The sequence below is a fragment of the Drosophila eugracilis genome, unplaced genomic scaffold (assembly GCF_018153835.1).
Source record: "Drosophila eugracilis isolate 14026-0451.02 unplaced genomic scaffold, ASM1815383v1 contig_1897, whole genome shotgun sequence".
In the NCBI taxonomy this organism is placed as follows: Eukaryota; Metazoa; Arthropoda; class Insecta; order Diptera; family Drosophilidae; genus Drosophila; species Drosophila eugracilis.
The window spans coordinates 421,892-437,164 of record NW_024572751.1 but is presented as its reverse complement, the minus strand read 5'-3'; the positions used below and the strand labels follow the sequence as shown (position 1 = coordinate 437,164).

General features: G+C 41.0%; 5 protein-coding genes across 6 annotated transcripts; 2 read left to right on the top strand and 3 right to left on the bottom strand.

Annotated features, from left to right (window-relative positions):
* Window positions 1–1,235: 1,235 nt before the first annotated feature.
* LOC108115039 (pickpocket protein 28) lies at window positions 1,236–3,793 on the bottom strand. The gene is made up of 4 exons (XM_017226286.2): window positions 3,362–3,793; window positions 2,970–3,072; window positions 2,270–2,844; window positions 1,236–2,125 (listed from the first exon to the last, which is right to left on the bottom strand). Exons 1-4 carry the CDS (start codon window positions 3,665–3,667, stop codon window positions 1,373–1,375), a joined length of 1,737 nt encoding a protein of 578 aa, XP_017081775.2. The 5' UTR covers window positions 3,668–3,793; the 3' UTR covers window positions 1,236–1,372.
* A 640-nt stretch (window positions 3,794–4,433) lies between these two features.
* On the top strand, window positions 4,434–5,426 carry LOC108114990. Of its 2 annotated transcripts, none has more exons than XM_017226224.2 (2): window positions 4,434–4,900; window positions 4,967–5,426. In XM_017226224.2, exons 1-2 carry the CDS (start codon window positions 4,501–4,503, stop codon window positions 5,260–5,262), a joined length of 696 nt encoding a protein of 231 aa, XP_017081713.1. In that variant the 5' UTR covers window positions 4,434–4,500; the 3' UTR covers window positions 5,263–5,426. The 2 variants fall into 2 exon arrangements, with proteins under 2 accessions (XP_017081713.1, XP_017081712.1); XM_017226223.1 differs by having other exon boundaries at window positions 4,435–4,900; window positions 4,964–5,426.
* On the bottom strand, window positions 5,395–7,888 carry LOC108114989 (structure-specific endonuclease subunit SLX1 homolog). Its single transcript, XM_017226221.2, has 2 exons — window positions 7,863–7,888; window positions 5,395–6,334 (listed from the first exon to the last, which is right to left on the bottom strand). Exons 1-2 carry the CDS (start codon window positions 7,873–7,875, stop codon window positions 5,454–5,456), a joined length of 894 nt encoding a protein of 297 aa, XP_017081710.1. The 5' UTR covers window positions 7,876–7,888; the 3' UTR covers window positions 5,395–5,453.
* On the bottom strand, window positions 6,559–7,973 carry LOC108114991 (mediator of RNA polymerase II transcription subunit 31). Its single transcript, XM_017226225.1, has 4 exons — window positions 7,863–7,973; window positions 7,436–7,583; window positions 7,208–7,297; window positions 6,559–7,081 (listed from the first exon to the last, which is right to left on the bottom strand). The coding sequence occupies exons 2-4, from the start codon at window positions 7,461–7,463 to the stop codon at window positions 6,597–6,599; spliced, it is 603 nt and encodes a 200-aa protein (XP_017081714.1). The 5' UTR covers window positions 7,464–7,583; window positions 7,863–7,973; the 3' UTR covers window positions 6,559–6,596.
* A 414-nt stretch (window positions 7,974–8,387) lies between these two features.
* LOC108114988 (serine/arginine repetitive matrix protein 2) lies at window positions 8,388–11,800 on the top strand. Its single transcript, XM_017226220.2, has 6 exons — window positions 8,388–8,637; window positions 9,295–9,604; window positions 9,877–9,995; window positions 10,075–10,632; window positions 10,933–11,231; window positions 11,369–11,800. The coding sequence occupies exons 2-6, from the start codon at window positions 9,395–9,397 to the stop codon at window positions 11,467–11,469; spliced, it is 1,287 nt and encodes a 428-aa protein (XP_017081709.1). The 5' UTR covers window positions 8,388–8,637; window positions 9,295–9,394; the 3' UTR covers window positions 11,470–11,800.
* The last annotated feature ends 3,473 nt before the right edge of the window (window positions 11,801–15,273 follow it).

Here is a 15,273-nt window from a genome sequence, read left to right as displayed (position 1 = left end):
CTTTTGTTTGGTTGTGAGAGGCGTAAAGTTACAAGTTATTTTGCGAGCTCGGCGATTTTTTGCTATCGAAAAATATGGATCAAAGGATTTGCATCAAATTTTGTGTAAAAAATAAAATTAAGTGCTCTGAAACACTTGAAATGTTGACAGTGGCATACGGTGAAACTGTTCTGAGTAAAAAAAATGTGTACAAGTGGTACAAACTCTTCCAAGATGGCCGGGAAGATGCCAATGACCAGCCTCGCTCTGTACGCCCAAGCACGTCAACAACTGATGAAAACGTTCAAGCAGTGACGAAAATTGTTTTGGAAAATCGTCGAATCACTATCAGAGAAGTTGCTGAAGATGTCGGTATATCGCTTGGCTCGTGCCATGAAATTTTTTCAAACGTTTTGGGTATGAGTCGTGTGTCAGCGAAGTTTGTTCCGAAATTGCTGAATTTTGACCAAAAGAACCGTCGCATGAGCATCGCTCAAGAGCTGTTGAATGACGTCAACGACGACCCAGATTTACTCAAAAGGGTCATAACTGGTGACGAATCATGGGTATATGGTTATGATATCGAAACCAAAGCCCAATCGTCCCAATGGAAGAGCCCAGGCGAGCCAAGACCGAAAAAAGCACGCCAAGTTCGATCAAATGTCAAAGTTTTGATCACTGTTTTCTTCGATTACCATGGCGTGGTGCATCAGGAGTTCTTACCATATGGTCGTACGGTCAATAAACAGTATTATCTGGAAGTTATGCGCCGTTTGCGAGAAGCAATACGAAAGAAACGTCCAGAATTGTGGAAAAACAATTCATGGCTTTTGCATCACGATAATGCCCCTGCTCACTCATCTTTGCTTGTGAGAGATTTTTTGGCCAAAAACAACACCACAATAATGCCTCAGCCACCATATTCACCGGATTTGGCCCCATATGATTTTTTCTTGTTCCCAAAACTGAAGAGACCTATGAAAGGACGGAGATTTGCAACGATTGAAGAGATAAAGACTGCATCGCTGCAAGAGCTCAAGGCTATACCGAAAAGTGCTTATGGGAAGTGCTTTGAGGATTGGAAAAACCGTTGGCATAAGTGTATTGTATCTGAGGGGGATTACTTTGAAGGGGACAACATAAATATTGATAAATAAATTAATAGTTTTTCTTGAAAATACAAAGTCACCTTACTTTTTGAACACACCTCGTATATGTATGTATGTACATAGTAAATATTTTTAGGCGCGACTCAATTATCTTTAATTTATATATTTTAAATCATACAAATATTTGAGTTTTTTGTAACCGGACAAAGCTACTTAATAATTTATGCAAATATTTCAGTTTTGTAACCGGACAAATTAATAGTTAGTAAATATGACACTTATAACTACTGACCCTGGACTCTGACCAATCGTTTCAGATTGGTGAAGAGCCGCAGGGTGAAGTGGTAAATCATCTCCACCAAGCTCAGGATGGAGAAACCCATAAACAAGCCAAATATACCACCACAGTTGGCCAGGAACTCGGTCATCCCATAAAGTTCCGATCGCTTTGAAGTGATAAACTGGCTCTGCTTGAAATATATGGACAGGCGGGACATCTGCGAGCCGGGATAATCTTGAAGGAACTCGGTGTCACCCTCGGCCAGCAGCATTTCCTCCAGATCAAAATTTGCCTGTGAGATCTCCGTGTTGTAGACAAGCGATGTGCAAGCGGGCATGCAATTACAGGCAGATTCCACACCTCGAGAATAATCTCGAGCTGAGTTCAGAGCTCTTACTCGCATAAATTCCCTGACCAACAACTCCCTTTCCGCCCGATCGTAGCAGTGGATTTTATCCTCTCCGCACACGGGCATGTACATGTTCCTCGGCATCGAGAACTTGACACATCCACACTTGGTCAGTGTGAAGTTGGCCAGACACTCCAGCTGGCAATTGGATTCGGTGTAAACCTTGAAGAAGCGCAGCGATCGTTCGTGGCTAAGAAAGCACTGTCTCCGAATAGGATGGTACTCTGCGATGCCTGATGACATGGTGATCATGTTGGGCTTCACAGCGATTAGCACCTCTTTGCCCATTGGGATGCGCACGAACTGCTTCGACACCTGCGGCACGTCATCCGGGGCATGCAGCAGAACCTGGTCGTATAAAGGCAGATATAATAAGGTAATCAATTTATTTTACAATCATTAATTAAATTATAAAGTTGAAAAAGAAGGTATAACTATTTGTCTAGTCGATAGCATAAGCATAAGAAACTGGACGTTCTGATTGAATTATACCTTAAATCCCTGCACTGGTCCTCGGCAAGCGTAGTCCACCTCTTGCTTAAAGCTTTGGAGGACCAGAAAAATGCCAGATCGCGCTCCGGCACTCAGAACCCTTGCCGGAAATGTTTCCACATCGCTACCGTGCGCATAGCCCGTTTCTAGGGTCCAGGGCGGATGCTGTGAACTTATGTTTTCCATCTCCAAAGGCTCCCCACTGTGCCGGTACTGATAGGTGTCCTCCCGGTATATCTCTGTGGCCCTCAGTCCATTGAAGGTATAGCAAATGCCCTCCTCCGTAAGAGTCTTTCGGAAAAACTTCTCGCATTCGCCGAAACGGCTCAGCCAGCGGCAGTAGAAGAAATACCGATCAAACTGGGGCAACATCCTCTCCAAAACTTCAAAGTAGTCCAAGTCGTCGCCGGCTATCAATGGCATGTCCTGGTCGATGATCTGGGTGTTGCACACGTGCAACAGGGTCCGGAACTCCTCCATTTCCAGGGCACTAACATTTTGGGGCTTAAACACCCGCAATACTCGCATTTCTTCGCTGAACTGGCTGTAGAGATCCGCATAACTTTTCTCCTTACCTGCCAATAACATTTAAAAACTAATTGTTCATTATTCTTAGTAAACTTTAAGAGAGCAAGAAGCATCGTCGAGATGCAATTCCTATCGACAGATAAAACGAACCCAAGATGTTATTTCAACAAACCTTTCTGCTTCAATACCCGTTTAGTTTCGGAGCAAACAGTGACCGCCGGGAAAGGAATGTTCCACACGGGTGTTGATTTCTCCGCGAAGCTCACAATCACAGGCTGTAACACGAGACAATATATATATTAAATGAGGCATTAAAAAAAAGCAAATTTGATAGGCTATTAAAATAGTACACAGACTTTTTAAACCAAATGAAATTTTAAATTCTTTCGATCATTACATAATCAAAGTTTACTATCTATAGACAAAACAATACGAGGATGTAAAAATATTTTGAATTTTATGTAAACTGATTTGAAACCTATTTTAATTTTAAATGAAGAGTCATCAAATTAGAATTGAAATTAAGAAAAACTAAAATTAGCTGTGTTTATCATAGATTCCCACCGTCTCGGTCCACTTGGTGTAGGCACTGAGGATCAGTGTGGAGCAGCCATATATGGAGATTAGGAACACAAGCAGCCAGAAGATCCGTTCGCGCATGGGTCGCTCCCGCTCTCCCAGATATTGAACCCCGTGGATGGACGTATTCTCACAGTACTCATGATATGTGGTTATGAGTCCCTCGCAGCCGATGGAACTAGCCTTTTCTTTCCTCTTATTGGTTAGGTCTATGTCTCTGTTACTGATCTCGGGATCGCAATCCGATATAGCGCTGTCGATGTCTTTTCCATTCTTGGCCCGCATAAGCATAGCTGAGAAATGTCGATTTAAGCACAGAAAACAAATAACACTATATGAAGAAGGGGTAAGAAGAGTTTCGCGTCTCTCGACGGACCTGCCAGACTGATAGGATTTAAAGTTTACAGTGGAAAACAGTTTCCCAGTGAAAAATTTATTAACAAAGTGATGACTTTACTGACCTCATGTAACAAATGAAAACCAACTAATTTTACACAGGCAAACAAATTTTTTAGATTCTAACAAAAATTGTAACTCGTAATGCTTTTATGAATAAAAATGAGCAACAATCCCTAATTGAGTTTGAGTTTTTTAAATGTACATATAAACAATTCGAACGCAAAGGAATTTCTCTTCATTATTTGTATTACTAAATTGATAATCTGTAGTATTCAAATTAAACTAAACTATCAACATGCTGTTAAACTTAAACATATAACTTTAAATACAGCTTAAAAACAATTATTAAAAGACTTAATTGTTCGAATGAAAAGTAATTCATTTCCGAGATAATTAATTAAGTGGTAAAGGTTATTACTTTTATAAGATTTAGGAGATTGGGGTTGTACGGTTTACCTTTTTTAATATTTAAAAAAACTATACTTTTTTTAATACAAGTCAGAATTTCTTTTAACAAATTTACGATTTGAGTCTCTAATCCGGAAAGCGGTATAAAACAATTGTTGGTTCAAATTCGATTACTTTATAATACAAATGGAATAGCCCTAATGCCTTTAATATTAAAATACTATCTGCTTTTGAAATTTACCACGTGAGTGTTTCGTGTTTCGACATATCGTCCATCGCTAAAAACAACGCGAATACAAAAAATAATATTTTTAAAAATGGTTACAAGGACTTGCGTATACAAAGATTGTGAATACTACTATTTTGTTCACGACAACTCGCAAAAAAAAAGCAGAACATTGTTTGCCTTTCCGAAACAACAGGAAAGAGCGCGAATATGGCACATAAATGGAAAGGTTCACCCCAAGATTCCCCAAACTCAGTTATTTATGTGCTCAAGTCACTTCGACCGCAAGTTCATATCCTCTACCAAGAACCGAACTGTCCTTGTGGGCGAGGCGGTTCCATATCCGTACGAGGATAGTGAACCTGACGCGGAGGAGGAGACCCAACAGGTAGCCTCCACGTCGCATGAGAGCTACTATATAAACATGAGCGACGATGAACTAAGCATTAATAATGTGGACACCACAACAAGTAACAAAACTAAAATAGAGCGTAAGTACTACATTGTTCATATATAGATAAGATTTAAAAAAAAATTTTATTTTTTAATTTTAGTAGACTTTGACATAGAGTCTACACCTGCTAAACGGCAAAGGGAAAGTGTCCGTGTCCCGTCTGTAAAGGAAACTTCAAAAGCGGAGCCCGTTCCAACTGCTGAGCCTGCAGACGAATCTATCGATATTGAAGCCATCGATACATCCGAAGTGTCTGTATTTAATTTTAAAGGCCAGGAGTACGTTCAAATGTCCATGGAATATTACTTGAAGGAGAAGCGAAAGATGACCGAACTACTACATAACTATAAGAAAGCTCTAAAGAGTATTAAGGCACATGTTACCCAGCTGGACCTCTGACTGTGTCCAAAGTATTTATATTTCTGCAAAACTCGAATTGGATTTCTTTTGGTTTAGCTTTACATGAAACCCCAAGAAGAAGTGGTTATTTAAGTATTCAATGTTTACCTCCATATGTAACATCTTAATTTGTATTAAAGATTTTCTTTATTTGTGACCATTTATGACAAAGCATTTGTATCAAATTTAACTTAATCGCTCAGCTCCGGCATACATTCCACATCGCTGTCCACATCGGGACCGTCGCTGAGATCCTCATCCTGATCCTGAAGCTCCTCAGGGACACCAGAAAGGAGTCTTTTGTGCTGCAGAAGAGCTGCCCAGCTGAGGCGGGTCTCGCAAAGGGGACACTCTCCTCCAATTGGGATGTAGTGACCTGGCTCATCGCTTAGGAGATAATTGGCCAAGCACAGCATATGAGAGGTGAGCCGACAGGTTGGATTAGTACATCCTAGACGGGACCTTTCCGGTTGCTTGATTGGCTGCATACACAGGTGACACTCAGCAGCCCAAGCAGCAGCCGCTGGAGCAACTGTATCATCAGCTCTCTTTCGTTGTGAGGCACTAATGGAAACTTTACCACTCACAATCTCCATATGGTTAGGAAGTGGTACATTAAATGCCCTCTCATAATCGGTTTCTAACCATCGAACACTTAGTGGCAGTCGGTTCCAGGGGCCTACTCCCAACATCCTACTTAGGATCCTGAAGTTGTAGTCGAAATAGGTCTCCCTGGGTAACTTACGTTTTAATTCAGGATATATTTTTAGTCTGGTGGATAGTGCAGGTTGTTGCCAAGCCCACTCAAACTGCAGAGCCACTATATTATTCGGAAATCCGTGAACGATCATTACCATCTGCCAAGGACCCTTGCGACTGGTTTTCCTTGCTCCACCGAAGTCGCAGCCTAGGTTATGCTGTCGTATCCGCCGTTTCGGATTCACTGTAAAGCCGACGTAGCACTTCCCCCTGTATCGGGAGTCCAAACTTTGGCTGCAGAGCAAATAGACTCCGTAGAAATGGCCCTTGTGGGCGACAGTTTCCGCTTGCTCAGAAATTGCATCCTGTGGGGCTGTGAATTCATTAGCAGATATATTATTGCAAAAGCTTTTAAGTACGAAACCAATATTAAACAACAAAAAGAGGCGACAGCTTTTTATCTAAGGGAGCTCCAGACTTCAAAGTGTTTCTACTTTAAGGGAAAAACATTTAAACATTTTCTGTAGAATATAAATATTTTAAGATTAAACGCGCATACACCTTCTACAGCCACTGCTTAAAATGAAAGGTAACTCGTTCAATATTCTTAGACTACTTTATTGATAAAATTTTAGTTAGATGTTGGCCCCTGTTGCAAGGCCATTGATTTGTTGCTGCTGCTGCTGGGGATTCCCCACCTGAGCCTGGACAGGCTGCAGTGCAGTGGCCGTCTGTTGGCAGTCCGCCGAGCCAGCAGCTCCATTCACGTTGGGCGTGGCTGCCGCTGCCTCGCCTCCCGTTGCAGCTTCTACTCCGTTAGCCTGCATCTGCTGCTGCTGTAGCTGCTGTTGTTGCTGCTGGGCGGCTGTCGCGTTCTCGATTAGTTTGATCCGCTTGCGAGTGTAGTGCTGCCACTGGAGAATGGCTTGGTCATCTATGAACTTGCAGCACTGCGAATTAACAATCTCACGGCGGAAGTGCTCGTACTGCAGTAAATCGAGGAAGTAGAGGCACATTGGGTACATGAGGTATTTCGCATAGTCCGGCTCCTTCCAGTACTGCAGATATTTCAAGTAGTTAATGAACGACTGGTCCTTGAAAAATCCACGCTGTGCGAGGACTGCCAAAAAGGAATTATATGGTTAGATACATGGTTTAATAGGTATGGTTTTATATAGTAATAATAGATAATTGGTTCTGTGCCTAGGCAGGGTTGGTTGGGCCTTGCAGTTGGCATGTTACTTACAGTTGAGATAGTTGGGGTTAGAGAGGCACTGCACGAACTCCAGCTCGATTTGCCAGCGTCGCTTCTGCTGCTCCTCCGACTCGATCGCAGCTACCGATAATATATAGATAGTATTAGTCCCCGAGTAATAGGTTGTGAGATCATTTAGATTTGGCATGTCAAGCGGTGTCAGTAGGTGTTAGGTTGCAATTGCAATGCAAAAGTGCGTGTGGATTGGCGTGTACTTACTCTTACCCTTTCCGTACATTTTGGCCATTTTTGACTTGTCTTTGGCTTTGGAAAGGGTCTCGTTGGTTCGTCTATTCAGTTTCGGTGTCGGGTTGGGTTTCTTGGATTTCTTTCAGTGTGCTATGTGGATGTGGCTGAGCTGTGTGTTCTGGTGCACCACCGAGTTTGAAATGAAAAGTCACGGTAAACAATAACACACAAATAATAATACTAATATATGTACTGCTAAAGCAACAACAAAATGTATGGGGCGCGCGGCAATGATTGAGGCAGCAGAAAATAACAAATAATCGGGTCAAATGCAAACTTAGGGCTCGAAAAATGGTCGGCCACTTTTTTAGGCACGGTTGGTGGCTGTCGCTCCTTTTGTGTTTGTGGTTTCTTGTGGGAAAGCAGTTATATTCAGGTTTTAATTCTGTCTACAAACCGTAGGAGTTCATTTGGATTGCTGATGGCCGGCGACTACCCTACTTCTGCGGCAGCCAGAGTAACCAGCTATCCGATAAGCGACATGAAATATCGTGATTTAGTATCTACGTACTTTTCTTTTACTTCGCAAATATCTTAAATTGTTGTTTCCACTAAATGTAAGAGCCGCTAACCTTTATGAAAGACGATCAATATTTTTTAAAAGTCAAAAACAGAACGTTTCTTAAATGCCAAGTTTTTAAATATGTAGTATTGTAGTATGTAGTCGTGTTGCATACTCGAAGTGACTAAATTTATAAAATAAATAAATCAAGAGAAATCTACTTAAAGGAATATATTTTTCAGGCGAAATTTCTTTCAAAACATATGAAACATCGAACCCACAATTAAGAACGTAACCTTATAAAGCATTTAATGACATATTTGACAATATATAAATGCATAAAAATATATATATATAAAATATACATTTTAATACTATCTTTTGAATACCCCTAATGTGACTCACATTGATTCAGTATTTTACAGAATTGTTGGATAACGCTTTAGTGATTTCACTCCGTGCCTGATTTCTTTGTCATCCAGAACTGCTAGAAAAAACTAGGCTAAATAAAACATACGTCATATCTTTGACTGCGAACAACATAAGCAATAAATAGAGGATCAATTACAAACCAAAGAAGTTTCGCTGTGAAAACCAATCTTAGCACATGAAAGTATCTTCTTTTGGGCAAGGATCAAGAAAAGGTGCGACGCAAAAGGCGTCATAAAATGTAAGTATTAATCGAAAATGGATTTCGTTTATGTAATTAAAGTACATACGTATGTATGTATAAATAGGTATGCCTCAATTTTTGATGAGTGAATCAGTCTCCCACGAAAATTTCGTTTTGTTGTGGAGACTATAATTAGATTACAGTGAGTTCTTCTCGAATGCAACCCTATACATACATACTTATTTACATATATTTATGTATCTATACACAGTCGCCGTCGAAACAATAGAACAAAAGATGGTTTTCTTGATAGACTTATTGCAATAATTTAAATCTTCATAATGTAAGTAACTATAGTGTGTGGAAGTTGCAAAATGGAAACTTAATTGTGTATATATTTATACAAAAAATGTAATAAATTTATTGCACTTTGTTCTGGGATAGTCCCGAAATTAAAACCTATTTTTCCCAAGTGCTGTTTCTATGCCCTCAGCTGAAATTAGGGGTGTCAAAAGGAAAGGGGATAAGGTTCGAGTTCCACATTTGCCTGTACTTTACAGCGAGCAGCTGCAGATTTATTGATGGATTTTGAAATGGTTGCGTGAGCTTAGCGTTTATGAGTGTCAGCTGGCGCTACCTGTCCTTGGGCCACCCCTTTGTCCTGACGTACCTGCCTGTCTACAAAACTGATTGCATTTTTCCTTTCCGTTACAGTTGCAAACCGGTTTTCGACACAGAAACACACTCGGCCGTTAAAGCTATAATTAGTGAAAACGGAAAAATATTAAAAACCGAAATTTTTAAAAGAAGAAACATGAACACCGGAATCTCTCTAAACGATCGCTTCACGCAGATGCAGTCAAAACCGCTGCCACAGGGTCGCGGCCGCAGCCGTTCAAGGAGCAGGAGCCGGCGCATCGTTGACAGCGGCGCTGGTAATGCAGGAATCTCGGCGGCCAACTCCCGCCTATTGCAGGAGTTCAAGAGGCGGCACACCGTCCAGACGGCCCTCAAATTGAAGCGCGTACGTTTCACCCATAAACCGAATATTGCAAGCAGACAGTGGAAGCCGACCTGATCCATGGGACAGGTCGATGTCTGTCAGTAGTGGCTTGGACAACCAGGAGGAGATGGAGTCGGACACAGCTGTCAAGCAATGTGCGCCTTCTGCGTGGTCCTAAAACCCCCTCCAGCCTCTCAGACTGTCTATCTCTATCTCCCTTGAACTTGAACTCCAACACTGTGCAGCAGCGTACTCAAACCAAAACTTCCACACAACCTTATGCCTCCTTACAGAGAAGCTTACGGACCAACGGCGTGACCGGACGCGGAGTCCGCGTTGGCGGCGTCAAGTCGCTGCGTTTGGCGCCCAATGGAAAGCCCATGCGGTCTAACAACGTGACCCGGGTAGCAACGTAAGCATCTCGTCATTAATCGCGCTCAACCATTCCAAATCCACTGCAACATATCTGTACTTCTTCGTTAATCGACCAGGATGCGTGCCGATCTAGTGGCCAGCAGCAACGTCGCCCGCAATCGGCGCAGCGGCAGTAGCACCCGCCGTTTCTCCGTCTCCAACGGAGCAGGTGGTGGAGGCCTTCGTCAGCGACTAGGACAGCGCCGGCCATCAGTGGGCGGTGCCGCAGAGCGCGTTGAGCGCCGTCAGCGACAGCAGCAGCAGCAATCTCCACGTGGACGTTCCCGATCGCGATCTCGTTCTCGTCAACCACAACCACAGCGCGTGGATGGACGTCGTTCCCAAAGCCGCGGACGCAGCGTAGGACGTTCGCAGAGCCGCAATCGAGATCGCTCGGCTCAGGGACGTGTACCGGTAAAACAGCGCCTTTCGGTCAAGCATCGCCTCGGAATACGTCCGGGCCAGGGAAACAACCATGGCAACAACCAGGCCAAGAACCCACGACAGCGCCGGGCATCGAGCCAACTCCGAGGTGTGGTCGGCGGTCGGGTGGAGAAGCGTCGTACCGCACAGGTTTCTCCGAAGAAGGGAGTCTCCGCCTCACTCGCTGGACGCCAGGGACGACCACGCGGAAGGTATGTAACGCAAAAATGTTAGTAAAATTTACATGTTTAACGGGAATATGGAAAGAACAGGTCGATGTCTTGATTAATTTATTGGGTTGAATGTTCAGAACGATTGATAGACAAATGTTTTTATTAAGATTAGTCCAAGGCTAAAGTGGTACTAAAAATCCAAAACCCATTTCGAAACTAATGTATTTGAGTCTCTTATAGATATAAATTTAAGAAGATAATTTATATTTAATCGCTAAGGCTTTGTTAAACTATCTAATTTTGGTTGATAAATATACTTATATTTTCATTTTATTACAGATCTGCTGTAAGGAACGCTGCTGCTGGCGGTGGGGTTGCTAATAATTCTGTACCCGGACGTCGCTCACGGTCCCGCAATCGTGCTGCCGTTGTCGCTGCTGCCGCTGCCAACGCTACCGCAAAGGGCCGGGCTAATCCTCGTCAGCGACGTGGACGCAGTGCGGGCGCTCCCAAAGGAAGCAACAACAATAGTAATGGTAAAACCAACAAATATGCCAAGGGCAAGACGGCAAACGGTGGCAAACAGGGCCCGCAGCAACAGGGTCGCCGGGGACGCAGTCGTAGTCGTAAGCCTGCAGGTAAAAGCGCGACAAGTGGCCAGGAGACCAACCGGACTGGATTTGGATATCGGCACTTGAAACAAAATATTGACCATTATTTCTCTCTTTAATCCCTTCGAACTTATCTTTAGAATTTTTATTTCTTTCTTTATTAGGCAAATCACAGCCCGTGGAGGTGAAACGCGAGGATCTTGACATGGAGCTTGATCAGTACATGTCCACCACAAAGTCTGAGATGGACTACTTGTTGAAGTAAACCGAAGTCTATTGGAAACATTTGAAGCCATTAAGAAAAATGATATAAAGAGAATAAAAGAAAGCTACCACCGGCTATAGGCAGAAAATATTTCTCTGATTGCAATAAGTTAACCCATAGTTAATAGTTATAATTAAGCACTAAAACTTAACATTTTAAGAGCAAAAACGAGGTGCGCCTAAGCATTTAGCTGTTCTTCTCGTGTACATATGGCAAGCTCTCAAACTATAAAAGTAATCAGGCCGAGAATTGTATAGTTTAATCAATGATATTGTTAATCGCACTTTCTGAAATAGAAATTATTCATTGCTCAATGAGTAAAAACATTAAAGAAAGATTTTTTAATGCTTGTTTGGGGGAGAGAATTGTGAAGAGGAAACCAACTTTTACAAGTATTTTTTCCTATTGAAGGATTATCATCGGAGAAAACAAACTTTACGATACCCATTATTCTGTTTGCTAACTAGAGAATACATTGAACTATTATATGAATAGACAATTTACAATTTTAATAGCGCCATCTATTGCACATATCTCAACTGATGATGATGGCACTAAAATCGAATTGTGCTGGACAAGCATCTTTAAGTTTTTATGGGTGAGTATAATCTTTTCGCTCGTATAGTTTCTGAGATCTCAGCGTTCTTACAGATAGACGGACGTTGACATTTGGACTAGACTATTCATATTCATTACAATAATCCCTAAACTGTGTTGAGATTATTGTGGAAGGCTCTCAACCTAAATAACGAGCATTTCAAATAAACTTAAACATCTAGCTAATTAAGAAAGTTATTGAAATAATTTAAATAGAGATTTGTAGTATACGAGTAAGCGTTAAAATTAACTAGATATTTTGATTTATTGTTTGACATTAAAATAAGAAAAATACTACACAGGTTTATTTCAGATACAAAAATAAGGACATTAAATATTTGGAATGATTTCCCTGTATACCAATGACCAGCTGGAGACCCACTTCTGGGATATTTTGTCCTATTCCTTGAACCAAAAATTTAATTCATATTTGTTGGTAATCTGGTCAAAGTTAATACTTTCTTTTCTCATCAAAGATCATGTTGATTTCATGATGTATCGGAACACACGTTTTTTTGAGTGCTGTAGGTCCATTTTCTTTCGTGCTTCCGAGAACCATCGCCTTGAGGATAGCAGTATTTGTCATTCTGGTATATTTCGTACACAAAGATTTATCCAACTTACTGGAAAAGTTCTGCTGGCTTAGCTTAGTTTGATTTTTTCATTGTATTTCCAAACAATGTAAGTCATTTAAAGTTCTTCAATGTTGTTCTCCACCTATTTTCCTAAGTTCCTAAAAGCCACATGGGAAGGCTGTGGGAATCCAATGTATGGCAATCTAAGGGAGTACCATCGATTCCACCACATTTAAAAAAAATCAGCTTAAACGTTTTTAAAAACAGCTCTAAGAAGGGGTTAAACTAGCAACACAAAATTACAAGTATTTAAGAAAGCCTTGGAATTTTATTTTTAGTCCTGCATCCAACTCCGCCTTAAAAAGCCTCTTATTCGATTTGCTATCTCACAGTAACTCAACCTTAATCAGCAACGGCAAGCCATTAAGTAGTCAAATACTATCGGTCAATCCGATTAGTTGTCAGCGCTAATCAACCGCAACAGGGCCACACAAGCCAATCCGCACCTCCCGTCATTCAAGACCATCCAAAAATCACCCAACCACCCGAAAACGGAGGGCAATCCGCTAATTAACACAGAATGGTCATTTATTTTGCTTGCTAATTGCCTTCGCTAGGTGGAAGGATAAGTAAGGACATCCCGTATATTCTCCTGGGATTCTCGCCATTAACCCCTTGTCGCACGCCAGCTGTTTGAAGGCATTTAACAATTTATAAGCAATTAGCAGCAGTTTAACAACTTATGAGTAACCTGAAATGGAATTCCCATCTGTCATTTAACCACGACCTTTACCATGACTTATTGCAAAGCAATATAATATTATCAAAATCATTCGATCTAGTTTGACCAGCTTGTCCCGCTTTCACTTGCTGGTAATTTTGTTAACATTGATTTAATTTTAAAAGTTTATTAAGAAGTTGGCTAAAGTGAGACTTATACACTCGACTATCTAAAGGAGCGTAATTAACGCTCGTGAATGTACTAAGCGGCTTAAGTACCGAATAAAGTTAAGACGTGTATACGTTAAAGACACATGGGATGCCTACTTTAACCATTGTCATGCCCACTCCAACGACCGTAAGCCTTAAAAAAGTATGTATGTTAAAGGTTTGGTTTGACATCAAAAATAAAATTTTTGTCAATAAGATAGAGACAATAATTGTTATAAATATTAGCAAAGTAACAGTGTTGCTGAACTCGTCTACTTCGTTATTTCTTGTTATTTTTAAATTTGTTTATAAACTAAAGGGTATAATCAACTAGAGCTCCTTTATTTTTTGTCAATGCAATCAAACGAAACGGAGCTCAATAAAAATTTAAAATATTCGCTACATGTATTGAAAATAAATTTAACTTCAGAATATAATTCAGTTGATCTACTCTAACAATCGAGTTTTCAGTTTTTTTTGTGGTTTCATTAGAATGTTTTCAGTTAAACGTGACAAGGGCTGTAATGCGAAACCATATTCACTTAGCCTCCTTTACAGTTCCTACAAAATTGTCGAGCAGTGCACAGAACTCGCTCTAGTGAGTTGCTGTACAACAGTCCTCTGACTTGAGAACGCGTTTCATTATTAGTATTTTATTATTGCGTTCAACTTGGTGGTTCCAAAAAGCTGAAGCGCTGAAGGAATATTTAAAGTCCAATTACTTATTTGCGGCCAAAAAGAATTCAAAACTTCTGTTTTCTTTGTTGCCTTTCAAGTGATGCTTCCTTTAGTTGCATAGCTTTGGGCGAGGTGAACTGCTCTCGGGTTCATAAGCTTGAGGTTGTCGCGGAATTAATCTTGGTTTGAATTGAGGGTTAGTTTTGGGTTGGGGTGAAAATAGCAAACCGCGCCCAGCGAGTTGCCCCGCAAAAACCAATTTGACTAATCTGCAGGGAGCACACCGAAAAGGTGGTCACCTTAAGCTCAGATGGCGACGACTTAACCCTTTCCTTTTTCGGGCTGCGGGACACAAGGCGGAAAAACAAATTTTATGTTGTGAAATTGCTTGATGAATGCCTACACTAAAACTACACAGATGACTGGTTCGCGGTTGCTTAGGAATGCGTTTATTTGTGTTAGGCAAGCACATTAAATATTTAAAGTAGTCAAACATCAATCCGTAGTAGTCACAAGCTAACAAAAAATTATTCAAAAACTTACGTTCGGTTGTCAAATACTTTGGTTTTAATTAAATTGAAAAAATGTACTTTGCGTAAATAAATCAGTTGACACCTAAATTATCAGAAACCTACCGTTTTCGTTTAGCATGTAAATTTCTCTACTATTTTCTGATGCGTTTATAATATCAATCGAGGCCACTGCCCTTCCCTGCCTACACCTTAGATACTCATTATGCGGTAAACAAAGGCAAGACCTTACAACCATGATTGTACCTTAATAACTTGTTAGGGATAATATGAAGTATGCTAATATAAATCAATTGAACGTGATATACATTTTATTTCATGTTCTCAAATAGTTTCGCGGAATAATGGAATAAACAATTGCAATATATGTAGCTATCTGAGCGAATAATTAAATTGTAATCCGCTGAGAACTGCTTCCTACCATCATTTGCAGCAGACTTAAGATGTTAATCAACGCACTTGAAGCCGCAGGACCGAGAAAGTGCAAGAGTAAA